At 50.4% G+C, this 12,367-nt stretch overlaps 1 protein-coding gene and 1 long non-coding RNA gene across 3 annotated transcripts in view; one reads left to right on the forward strand and one right to left on the reverse strand.

Moving 5' to 3' along the window:
- Nucleotides 1–1,602: 1,602 nt before the first annotated feature.
- The window catches only part of RILPL1 (Rab interacting lysosomal protein like 1), a 41,604-nt gene continuing 30,839 nt past the window's right edge, over nucleotides 1,603–12,367 (reverse strand). The window contains exons 6-8 of one of the 2 annotated variants that reach the window (XM_036080526.2): nucleotides 11,689–11,781; nucleotides 6,148–6,235; nucleotides 2,981–3,207 (exon numbers count right to left, since the gene is read on the reverse strand). In XM_036080526.2, coding sequence (XP_035936419.1) covers nucleotides 3,202–3,207; nucleotides 6,148–6,235; nucleotides 11,689–11,781 — 187 coding nt within the window. In that variant the 3' untranslated portion in view covers nucleotides 2,981–3,201. Of the gene's footprint in view, nucleotides 3,208–6,147; nucleotides 6,236–11,688; nucleotides 11,782–12,367 lie in introns of both variants that reach the window. The other variant, XM_036080520.2, reaches the window with a different exon arrangement.
- LOC144379948 (uncharacterized) lies at nucleotides 7,996–11,440 on the forward strand. Its single transcript, XR_013443551.1, has 2 exons — nucleotides 7,996–8,299; nucleotides 9,003–11,440. It is a non-coding gene; the product is annotated as an uncharacterized LOC144379948 (long non-coding RNA).

The following is a 12,367-nucleotide window of genomic DNA, read 5'->3' on the forward strand; positions in this document are numbered from 1 at the left end:
GGTCAGCAACCAGCTACTCTTGAACAAATATAACTCCATTCTTGAGCCAAATGCTGACTGCCTTTTTTTCTTCCCTGTTTTGGGCAGGGAGGCTGGCATTTAAAATGAAAAACCAAAGTTGCAGGCCTCTGGGGCTCTAGGTTTGTGAAGCTCCAAAGAAGTGAGCGTGAAACAGAAATGAAGAGAAATCTATGAAAGGCTTCTGTCTGGTTCTGATAGATTGATTTGTCTTCTCCCTCTTGGACATCCGGACTCCCATTTGTTTGGGGGCTGGATATATTGACCTTAGTTTCTGAGGGCTTTGAAAAGTACCATGCTCTTCACAGGATTTTCACAGAAGTGACACAGCATTTTTGTTTTATCAATGGCTGTATCTTTGAAAGCTCAGGTTCTTAAAATTCAAGATGTTTCATGCAAAGTAAATGACTTAGTATCAAGACTCAACATATTCACGACTAGGTTTTTGCATTTGGAGTATGAATCTTGTTACATAGGGAACCTGCTCTATCTTAAAACTGCTGTTAGCTGTTAGAACAGTTTTAGAAAAATAGACTCTTGGGGCACCTGGGTGGCTCAGTTGGTTAAGTGGCTGCTTTCGGCTCAGGTCATGATCCCAGGGTCCTGGGATCGAGCCCCACGTCAGGCTCCCTGCTCAGCGGGGAGCCTGCTTCTCCCTCTCCCTCTGCCTGCCTCTCTGCCTACTTGTGCCCTCTCTCTCTCTGTCAAATAAATAAATAAAATCTTTAAAAAATAGACTCTTTCCTTTGTAAACTTCCAGTGCAGAATTTTACCATCTCCCACGTCTCAAAAAACAGCCGCGCAGGAACACCCTTTTGATTTCACTCAGGTTTCACAAAGTGCTCCCTATTATGGCACCAAAAGTGTGTTATGGGCTAGAGTTGGTAGGTACTTCAGCTAAAAGAGCGCTCCACATCAAGGAAGCATGTGTGTCGAGACAGCATCAGAAGAAAGAAATCCAGTCACGGTGTTTACATTGTCCAAGCCAGCGGTTATCAACCCTGGGTACCAGAACATGGATGGATTAAACAAATATGCACACTCAGACCCAACCCTTGACATTCAGGCTTCATCTTGTATGGGCCCTGGGTAACCAAACAGAACAAAAAAATTGGTAGAGCCCCCACAGCAGGGACCTTAGCAGTAGCCACATGACAAAGGCATACACCCTATCACCTAGCAAGTAATTCTAGTTTATTCTGCAGACTGATGTATGTGTGCGAAAATGTGCAGTGCTGTTTTAGGCAGTAAAAGATTGGAAGGAAGCTCCCTGTCCATCACTGGGGCATGGACAAACATGAACAAATTATGCATCCATACGGTAGACCAGGGCTCCTTCGATCTTGGCACTATTACATCTGGAAGATCCTTTGTTGTGGGGCGCTGTCCTGAGCATTGTAGGATGTTGAGCAGCATCCTTGGAGCCTACCCACTGGATGACATAGCAGTTGTAACAACCAAAACACGAAAAACATCTCCAGACATTGTCAAATGTCCCTGGGGGACATTGAGACCCACGTCTTATGTACTGATGTGGTCATCTCCAGGGTATTCTAAGAAAAGAAAAGTACAGAATAGCACATATATAGTATGCTGCCATTTATGTTAAAAAAAAAAGGAAAAAATACATTTTGTTACATAACTGCATGTATATTTATAAGCTCTTTCAAAAAAGACACTCAAGAAACTGGCAACACTGGTTACTCCTGGGGAAAGGGCAACTAAAGTTGGCCAGGGGGAGGAGGGTTCCTTCATACACCTGCTTTTATACTCTCAGAATCAACTGATAATTCTCGTGGGCAGTCAGGTTTGAGAACCACTGTGCAAAAGCAACATTATCCTGTCTGATCGTTATTTTCAGCAGTCTGGAAACAGAGTCCCCGTCGACTCTAAACCAACCTGATGGTTTCTTAGCAATGTGTAGATAGTGGACCCGTCAGACGTACTTGAGTGTTGTTAGCAAATGCTACCTCTCTCAATCTGTCAGCACCCAGCCTGTGCCCTGGGTTCTCTGTGGGTAGAGAGACGGTGCTGGTTCGGCAAAACCCCAGCTCACCAGATGCAGGCTTCTGGCTCTCTGTCTGCCACCACAGCCCCATGAGTCAGCCCGACATGCGGTCCCCAAGCAATCTCTTCACCCACTGCCCTCGCCCTGGCGAGCCTCCCCGCCTCCTCCCCAGTCCTGCATCCCCTAGGCTCCCCCACCCCATTCCAAATCCGCTCTGGTACACTTGTCTTAATAGGGGACTAAGTGTTTGATATATGGAAGGCTAAAAGGAAGAAAGAAGCCAAGGGGAAAAAATTACAAATGAGAAAGGTTGCAAAGTCTCATCCTTAGCCACTCTGGTTTGTACTGCATAACTCACAGCTGATTCCAAGGCACTCGCTCGCTACATGCTCTAGGCAGTATCAGTAACAAGGTGCAAAATAGAACCACCGGCTCTTGCAAGTCATCTCCAGTTTCTGCGCTGGACTGTCGTCCATATTTTCTGTTGCTTCGCATCTAATCGGGGCCAGCTCGTCTGGTGACTTCGGAGGCCCCGCTTCTCTAATGGATGCATCCTATATATTATGCTACCACCATGACAATTTCATGAATGATCTACTGAAAATCTACCACTTCCCTGCCTCCCACTTAAGTATGACAAATGTGTTAATAAAACCTCTACACACACAATTTCATACAAAGCAAGTCAAACAGCAATTATAGTGGCATGTGATGTATTTGGCTTAAAGAAGCTTGTGTTACTGAAGTTAATGCAAAAGTCTGGCCTCTGCTCATGGTATTATTAAATATATATCCTAAGGGATCAGTCATCTATTATAAACGGTGATAGCCCTGGGTATAAATAAACATGTCTTTAGAGTTTGGCATCAGTTTTTCGGTGTGCTTTCCTCAAAGCAGACAGTCTGTTTTGAGGGATCAGTTCTGAGGGTGCATCTGAACCCAGAGGTGTGCAAGGTTGTGACACCTGGGGCTGCCAGGTTCCGCTGCAGGCGCGGGCGGGGGACAGTTCCGGTCCGAGGGCAGAGGGGGGCTCTGGTCACAGGTGCTGCAGGGCTTCCTGTCCTTGCTCCGTGTAACCGTCATCACGGTGGGAGTTGGCCCACTGGCCGAAGGACTCCTGGATGTGCACGTTCCTCTGCGTGTTGGCCAGACGCTTCTTGTCTCGGGAGAAGAAGCTAAACCTTTTTGGAAGAGAAAGAAAGAACTGAGAGCCGGTCCTTTGCTGTGCACTGTAGAGAGTTTCTGCCATGCCAGGACATACAGTAGCAAATGTGGAAGGAAGCACATCAATTCAAGGTGTGAAAGAAAAAGTGGGGGCGCGGGTCAAAGTTATTTGAGAAAGCAGCAGGGGATTCTGCATGTCATTGTCACTGAACCTGGGAGGTGACACAGTGTGAACGGGGCATGCACATAGGTGATGTGTGATGCATCTCCTCTCTTAGGCACTGCTGATGGTCTCTTCCCATTACCAGTGGAAATAAAAAATGACTAGAAACATACATCTGGAGTTTCCTTACCCTAATGATGCAGAGAAGGTAATAACTGAAAGCCACATAGAGTTTAAGATGATTCTGACATAAAGAGATGAATGTTTTTAATTTGTTATGTAACGTGAATCAGGAAAGTACATATGCAGCACATCAAAGCCCAGATTTTGTGGATATGACTGCTAGAGAGGAGCCGAAAGTAGGTATTTTAGAAAAATGAGACAACTGAGAAATAAGTAATAGTACACATGGTTCTGTCACTGGATAAACACTGTGAATATTGTATGCGAATGAAATTGGGGAAGACACCAATTTACAGTGTCAAAAACTGAATTACGGGCGAAAGCCTTTAGAAGTTAGCACTGTAGGGGCGCCTGGGTGGCTCAGTCGGTTAAGCGTCTGCCTTCTGCTCAGGTCATGATCTCAGGGTCCTGGGATCGAGCCCCGCATAGGGCTCCCTGCTCCGCGGGAAGCCTGCTTCTCCCTCTCCCACTCCCCCTGCTTGTGTTCCCTCTCTTGCTGTGTGTCTCTCTCTGTCAAATAAATAAATAAAATCTTAAAAAAAAGAAAAAAAAGTTAGCACTGTAACTTGCTACATGGCAGCAGCTAATGTAGACAAAGAGGGCTTTTTAAAACAGCTGTGATTACTGGGGCACCTGAGTGGCTCAGGTCATGATCTCAGGATCATGAGATCGCGCCCCGTGTCGGGCTCTGCTGGGCATAGAGCCTGCTTAAGATTCTGTCTCTCCCTCTCCTTCTGCCCGCCCGCCCCCACACTCTCTTTCTAAAAAAACATAAAAAACCAAAAACCAAAACCAAAACCAAAAACAGCTGCGACAACTGATCATTGATCAAAGTGAACCATCTGAAGCCTCAGAGATGAAGGAAGAAATCACAAACTGAGGGTTCTAGAGGGGAGGGGGGTGGGGGGATGGGTTAGCCCGGTGATGGGTATTAAAGAGGGCAGGTATTGAATGGAGCACTGGGTGTTATACGCAAACAATGAATCATGGAACACTACATCAAAAACTAATGATGTAATGTATGGTGATTAACATAACATAATAAAATAAAATAAAAGATGAAGAAATCACAGGCAAGCTTATAAACTGGCCCATTAAAAAAAATTTTTTTTTTTTAAATTTTACTTTAAGTAGGCTCCACACCCAATGTGGAGCTTGAACTCACAACCCTGAGATTAAGAGTCACATGCTCGGACTCCCTCTCCTCTGCCTCTCTCTCTCTCTCTCTCAAAAAATAAATGGGCCAGTTTAGGGGTGCCTGGCTGGCTCAGTCCATAGAGCGTGTGACTTTTTTTTTTAAGAGAGAGAGAGCATGCACAAGGGTGGAGGAGCAGAGGGAGAGGGAGAGAATCTCTCAAGACCCTGAGATCATGACCTGAGCCGAAATCAAGAGTTAAGACACTTAACTGACTGAGCCACCCAGGCACCCCAAAACTGGCCCAGTTGAAACAAGGTCTGCTTTGGCCCCACCTCCACAAAGACCAAGACCTTGGCCAGTAAACCTGACGTGGCCCACCTTGAATTTCTCCCAAAAACCTTTCCAGAATTGCCCACTGTCCTTTGATACTCCTACTTTCTAATGAGATTCATTCTACTCTCACCGAGTTCTGCTACTTTTGAATTTTGGTTTCTGAACTTGGTAAGAGAGATAATAGCTATGTTATGTTTCTCAGGGGGGCAGGAAGGAATAGGAATGCACTGCTGAGAAACTGAAGCTTCAGATCAACTATTTTTAGTTCTGTCTGTTCACCTATTAGCCTTTTTTTTTTTTTTAAGTGCTGTGGCCTATGGAGTTCAGTTGTAATCACATCTGGGTGCAAATGATTTTACTATTCTGTGGTCACTGGACCCTACGATCACCTCCTACCAGGAATAAAGTGGTCTTTCATCGAAAGCTGGGGCAAGCCGAGTGTATGTGGAGAAATTCCGGGTAAAGTTTCTTTTCTCTACAACAGATATGTGCACTGACAAATGAAGGCGCAATGTTCACACTGGGTTATTTGTGAGCTCTTTCCATGGTGTAATCAGGGCAATTAGCTGGCCAAAAATACAGCAGCAACACATCACTGTTACATTTCACCTCTACCTGACTCACGCAGGAAAGCCATGTGCCACTCCCTGTCCAAGGGGACACAGAGAGAAACAAAGCATTGGTCCCCTCCTCTGCTCTTGCTTTTTAAAAAGACGACCAAATGGCTTTCTGGTGATGGCTCGGCAAAACAAAGCAGTTTAGAAAGCTAGGGCGTGAAGGTCGAAAACACAGCGTTAGTGTCACTCGGGGGTGGGGGTCACAGTGGGCACTGATTACTGACCCGTCACTTAAAGGACCTTCTTTACTGGATCATGGACAAGGTGGTTTTTAGAATAGAAACAGAAAAAAGACAAAAAGAATTATCGGTGACAGAGCCGAGAATGCCATGGCTTCACTCGTGCAGGTCGAGACTCACGAGGGCACGTCTGAAATCACACTCGACACCCACTTCAAATGGGAACACGCAGGTGATGGCCATGCAGCTAAAGTGGCCAAGGAAGGCGGGCCAGCCTCAGCAGAGCCGAAGCACACATTCCAGGGGCACAGCTCCAAACGAACCCACAAAAACCCAGTGCCTACAAGGGAAACAAGTCTTCGGACGGGCTGCAGTGTGGGGTCATCTATTATCAGTCCAGCTGCTACCATGGGCATTATGGCTGTAAAGATCCTGGTTAGAGAAGTACAGATAGACACAGAGAAGATAAAAACAGGGAGGCATGAAAAATAAACACGCTGCACACACAGACCAGCTGAAGGGTTTGCTTACGGCAGATGTCACGGGTGGAACTGTGTCCCCCTCCCCAGAACTCACGGTCAAGTCCTAACCCCCAGTAGCTCAGAAAGCGACCCTTTGGAGATAGCATCCTTGTAGAGGTAACACGTTAAGATAAAGTTATACTGGAGAAGAGTGGATCTTTTTAAAAGGGGGAAATCTGGACACAGATGCTCCCACAGGAGGGCCGCAAGGTGAAGATGAAGGCCGGGCTCCAGGCGATGCTTCTGCGGAGCCGCAAAGGCCAAAGATCGCCAGCAAACCACTGAAGCTAAAGAGGCACGAAACGTTCCCTCTCACAGCCCTCACAAGGAACCGCCCCTGCCAACATCTGGGTCTGGGGCCCCTTGCCTCCAGAGGCCTGAGACAAAGCGTTCGGGCTGTGGAAGGCTCCCCGCTTGTGATACTTGACTGCGGAGGCCCTTGGGGCCGAAAAGCAGGCCTGGGGCTGGGAAGGAAGGAGTCAAACCTGCCGTGGGCTAGTGGCGACACCCTCGGGTCGTCTTCCCCGACTGCCCCGACTGCCACACACTGCAGGCTCCATGCCCCAAAGAAGGCAGCCAGGGGGCATCCGGGGGAGAAGATGAGGTGGCCCGGGTGGTCCGGGCAGGAGAACTGAGGCAGAGAGCCTGCATAAGTCAGAGCTGACAGTGAATACTCATCAGCCTCTTGTCTTGGCAAGGAGAATGAAGAAGACTCCAGTCAAGCCACCAGAGCTGATTTTGAACTATGATTTTTTTTTTTTTTTTAAGATGCTGGCTGGGAAGAGATAGGAAGGACTGTCTCAGATGAGGTTGGGGATTATCTGTGTTTGGATTTACCTCCGATACACTTCATGGAGTAGCTGGGAGTTGGCATCTTGGCAGAACCCACATGGGTATCTTCTCGTGGTGATGAGAAAAGGGGATACCTTTCGTCAAACGAATGGGCCCAATCCCCCGAGGCCAGGCTGTCAGGGGCTCCAAGCCACACGGTTTTGCACTGACCTCTACCAGAACCCCTCTCGGCCTAGCAGGAACCCCCAAAGACACAGTCATCGTGCAGGGTGGCCCCAGCCCCAGGGTGACATGTTTGCCTGCCTTCACTTGGGGTCCCACCGGGGGTCAGACCAGTGCCCAGGGGCCTTGGGACGCCTGGAGGGTTCTGGCTGACTAACCATTCGTGTCGCTGGACGCACGGCCCCCTTCCTTCCTATTCCAGGTGCCTCCCTGCAGGAACCACCTCCTCTAGAAGGACAGCCCCTTCCTTGAAAAAAGGCTGGCTTGTTTCGGTTGAACGTTTATGTCCTGGACATGGTGTAGCTGGCTTTACCGACTTCCTCCCCACTGCCGATTTCTAGAAGGCTCAATCCAAATGAAGTTGCAACAGTGGCGTTTCAGGCCGTGCAACGGGCGGGGCTGTGAAGAAGCTATTTCTGGGCTGAAGCGAGGAGGGCGGTGGGTAGGAGGACAGGGACAGAATGCACTGTTGCCATGACTGTCTGATGCTTCGGGGCCGCCTACTCCGAAGGCCACCCTTGCCGGCGTGTGTGACCAGCTGTTCCGCTCCATCGCTTCCGTGGCTGTCCCCGTGTCCCCGCTGCCTGCTCCCCGCCCCCCCCCCCCCCCCGGCTCAGCCCTCCGCCCCGGCTCCGCAGAAAGTGTGTGAGTCTGTAGGGACCGAGAGACGCAGACCACACAAAGGGGGGCGCTGGTGCCTGGTGGCCACTGGGGACAACACTGGAGCCACTCCGTGCTCCCTCGTGACCTTCCCAGGCGGTGCCAACCTGGACTCTCCGGCCAGCAGCTGCTCAGTCACAAGCTATTCTTGGACCGTCTTCTGTTTTGACCAGAAGCAGGAGTTTCTGGTTCCCTTCACCAGTTCAGCCCAGAAACATAGACGCTGACGTCCCTGGCTTGCGGTGCAATTGAGAGATAAGGGAACTGGGCAGTCCGCCCGCAGCTAGTGACTTGGCACAGGGTGAGGAAATGGGCGGGGGGGGGGGGGCGGGAGGCAGAAGGCATGGGTTCAAATCCCAACTTTGACCCTTCCCAGTGGTCTGCTCTAAAGGAAGTCAATGGGCTTCTCCGGGCCCATGACGCATCTGAGAAATGGGGCTAATCATCCCAGCTCTGAGTTTCTGACAGGGTGGACGATACCTTACTTCAGGTGGTGTGAACCGATGAATAAAGCCCCTTCAAACCTCAGTGGGAGTTATTGCTCACTTGCCGGTGGATGGAGGAAACCGGGCAAGGGCGTGAAGCTGAGCTGGAAAGCAGCCATGATCTGTATTGGAAAGGCCGTGTGACTAATATGCCGCAGAAGCAAGGGCGAAGGGACAAATGGACCCTAAGGGGTGCCAGAGGTGTGAGGGATGGAAAGGGAGGTAGGCATGGAATAACCGTCTTGAGAACCGCCATTCCCTGCCCCAGCCCCCAGGGAAGATTCGTCCCTGCCCCTGGCTCTGGGCTCAGGGTTCGCACTGATGCAGCTCCCAGTCAGCAGCCGAGCTGGACAAAGGCACCAGTGTCCTGCCTGGGCTGGTCAAAAGCCTTTTGTGCCAGCCTGATCATCCAGTCATCTGCTAGAAGGCCGGGGTGGCCACGGGACTGGCCACCTGCACCCTCTGGACGGGGTTTTCTGATCTCTCTCCCTCTCTGTTTCTCTCTCTCTGGCTCTCCAGTTCCAGCTGTTCCTACTGCCAGGCTCAGAGCCCTAGGTCTTGCTGAGCAGAAAGAGGCCACACTAAATGGGAGAAGGGCCGAGCATCCTTTGTGGAACAATCTGGGAAAGAGGATTTGACACCACAGCTTCTTCAGGTGTGGGTAGAAGAACCAGTGGGAAGAAGAAGATTGCTAGCTAATTCTGATTACTTTCCTCTGGATTTTACCCAGTTGGGGATTTGCAAAAGCCAACTCTTAATTGCCTTTCTGTGAGGAAAGGGGGCCAGAGCAGAAAACTACAAAATCAGGACAGCCCGGCTTTGGAAGGCAGGCTTAGAAATGCATATGTCTTAGAATTACAGTGCTGGAGGCGTTCTGCATGCGGCACACGTGAAGATGCTAAAAAGGCCTGATTTTTAAAGACCTGCCAATGAACAGCTCAAGGAAGCACAGGGATGGTCTCTTGGTCCTGCCCCTCCTCAGCCCAGGGGCGGACTATGAGGGCTCATGAACTTTTTCTCCACTCCCCCAGCTTTTCACCCAAAGTGATAGCTGTTGAAACACAAAATTGATTATGCTCATCCTTACCTGTGCGTGGGGCCAGCAGGTGGCTCAGAGTTTAAGCAAAGTCAATCCCATTTCTTAGCACTGGATGAGAAACCCTACCCAAGGCGAGTTTCCCTGGGTACCGAGTACATCATACATTGAGACCGAAGGGCTCCCCCTCCCCCATGATTAGGCTACAGTGGACACCCATTCCTTCTGTCTGCCTAGCCCTCTGATCTGCGTGGGGCCCATCCTTCCCCTAATTTCAGTCCATCTGAACCAGACCGAGTTAGAGCTATCCCAGCCCCAGGCATGAGGAGGAGACCCTGACCTGGCCGATGGATGCACTGCTCTGTGGTTGGCATAGAGGCCATGTGACCCGGTCTGAGCCAATGAGACTCGATTCCATGACTGCTGTGGAAAATTCTCTTCCCACTGGAGTTTCAGACCAAAGAAAGTAGAAGCCTGAGCTGATGTTTGCCATGTTGCCACCCTGAGGGACAGCGTGTCCAAGAATACAGCCCACATAAGGAAAACCAAGCCAGAGGTGGAGGAAATGAAGCAGAGCCCTGATGACAAGGCCTGGATCCAGCTGAGCCTGAAGCCAGCCTGGCCTGGGAATTCTGGGTTCCTTAGCCAACAGTTTTCTTAAGTTACTCTGAGCTGATTTTCAGTTGCCAATGTTAGATTACTGATACGTAGCCAAATGGCGTTAGGATTCAGAGGAAGCTTTTCTGGTTCCAAGCTTCACTCCTAATAAAGTGCCGACCTCTAACCAGAACTGGGGACCCCACGCAGAGATGCAGGGCCAAGCAAATAAGCAATGTGAAGCTGGCAAGAAAGGCTGGGGAAGGGGCCGTGTGCTCCCGTGCACACTCTACAGGGCCGCCACCCCCTCCCGAGAGGAGAGGCTCGGGCAGTCACAGGGCTGCACAGATTCTGCATTGCCCTTCCCGTCCACCATCGCTGAGCATCAAGTCACCTCACGGGGTCAGAGCTAGCCAAGAATTTCCCAATGTAACTGCTTTTTAAAGGCTGAAGCACCCAAGTAACACCCCAATTGCTCTCCCCACATGCTCCCGGTGGCTTTCCAACCCACGCCGCCTGCTTTCACAAGGCTTCTGCCAGCGTTTGGGAGAAAGAGAGGAGGCCTCTTCTGTAATAAGCCGTGGGTACAGATCGAAGGCCAGGAGCCAGGAAGACCCTCTCGGGGGAGATACCAGGCTACAAGACAATGGTGTGTGTGCGTACCCGGCAGATAGTCTGGAATGTGGGCTCTGGGGCCAGGCTGCCTAGGTTTGAACCCTGGCTCTGCCTCTTAATAGCTGAATGTCCTTAGGCAGCTGCCTCAGTTTCCCTAGCTAGAACATGGGAATGACAGTGCCTCTACCTCACAGGGGTATGGTGGGGACTCGCTGAGCTCCCCTCTCTGCAGGAACGGTACCTGGCAGACCAGAGCCAACCAGACCAGAGCTTTTCACCCTTTATCTGAAGGGCTGCAAGGGTCAACAAACCTGAAGCTGTATGCACAGTTGTATGTGTGGTTTTTCTCCTCCCCCAAGGAGAGGGTCTACAAACTCTGAATCTCAAAGGGGTCTTTGAGAACCGCTCAAGTAGCTTTAAGTCTGGTTGAACGCAAGGCTGAGTTCTTTCGTTCTTGTGTGTTCCCCATAGCAAACATGGCCTGACTCTGCATGGATTATGTAGGAATAAATACTTTCTTACGGGAGGGTGGGGGAGTCGTCACAGAAATGCACAGATGGGGTGACCAGGGGCCATTCCAGGCCTTTGCAAGCTGGGGTTGCAGGCCCTTCGGATGCATGAATCTCCCCCGCCAGCCTTATTTGCTGCCCAGAGACACGCCCCACCTGATACACTCAAGCCCTGAACCTCAGCCACAGGCCCCACCCCCTTTCCATCCTCTCAGCCTTACCCAAACCCCTCTGCCTGGGAACCCCCGGAGGAACTCAGCATTCAGGTGCAGAGATGAGCTCAAAGTCGAGGGCCAGGCCCCACGTGCTCCGGGGTTAAGCCTGTCTCAGCAGGAGGTGGTTAGTGACAAGCCTGGCCCCGGAGCAAGTGCCCAGAAGTGAGAGGCTGTGTGAACCACCAGGTCGGCTGTGCGCGAGCAGCCCCACACTCTAGAAGCATGTCACTTACAGTCGCTTGATCCCAGACTCCGGCTGGGGGGACATTCTCGGGTGGACGACTGGTGGAGGTTGGGGTATTCGATTTTCCTCTTCTATTTCTTCACTGGAGAGAGTTGAGAGGCGTGAGATAAGAGAGTCAAAAATTCTGTGAGAGCTGGAATATTCCAGAAGTGTATTTGTCTAATGGTCTGGGAGGGCTTATACTGGGAATAGGGGGACCTAGGAAGATGGCAAAGGTGGCCTGTACCCCGACAGTCTCTTTGCCTGGGGGGTCTGGCCTCTTAGCAATGGGCATGGCCAGCTAAGAGAAGGGGTCAACCCTGGAGGCAGTGGATGTGGGTGCCTGTGGTCTCTTTGGCCCAGTTGGTCAAATGTGAAGAATTTCAGGAAAGGAACCCCCATCTCAAAAAGGCAATTTTCAGTTTCCTTTGAAGAATCTAGCCACATAGAACTACTTCCTGTCTCCTGTCCTTGACAAATGCTGTCTCCATACCTTTGTGTTTCTTCCATCTGGAATATGGCACCCACCCCTCAACATCTCCCATACCTGAACAGTACCCTATCCTTTAGGGAAAGCCCAGTTCAAATGCCACCCCCCTCCATGACGCCTTCCTGATTTCTACCCCATCCCTGAGAAGTGATCTCTCCCTTTGAACAGCCAGTGCACACTTTCTTATGTGCCAGGCATA

Source organism: Halichoerus grypus, chromosome 13 (genome assembly GCF_964656455.1).
Source record: "Halichoerus grypus chromosome 13, mHalGry1.hap1.1, whole genome shotgun sequence".
In the NCBI taxonomy this organism is placed as follows: Eukaryota; Metazoa; Chordata; class Mammalia; order Carnivora; family Phocidae; genus Halichoerus; species Halichoerus grypus.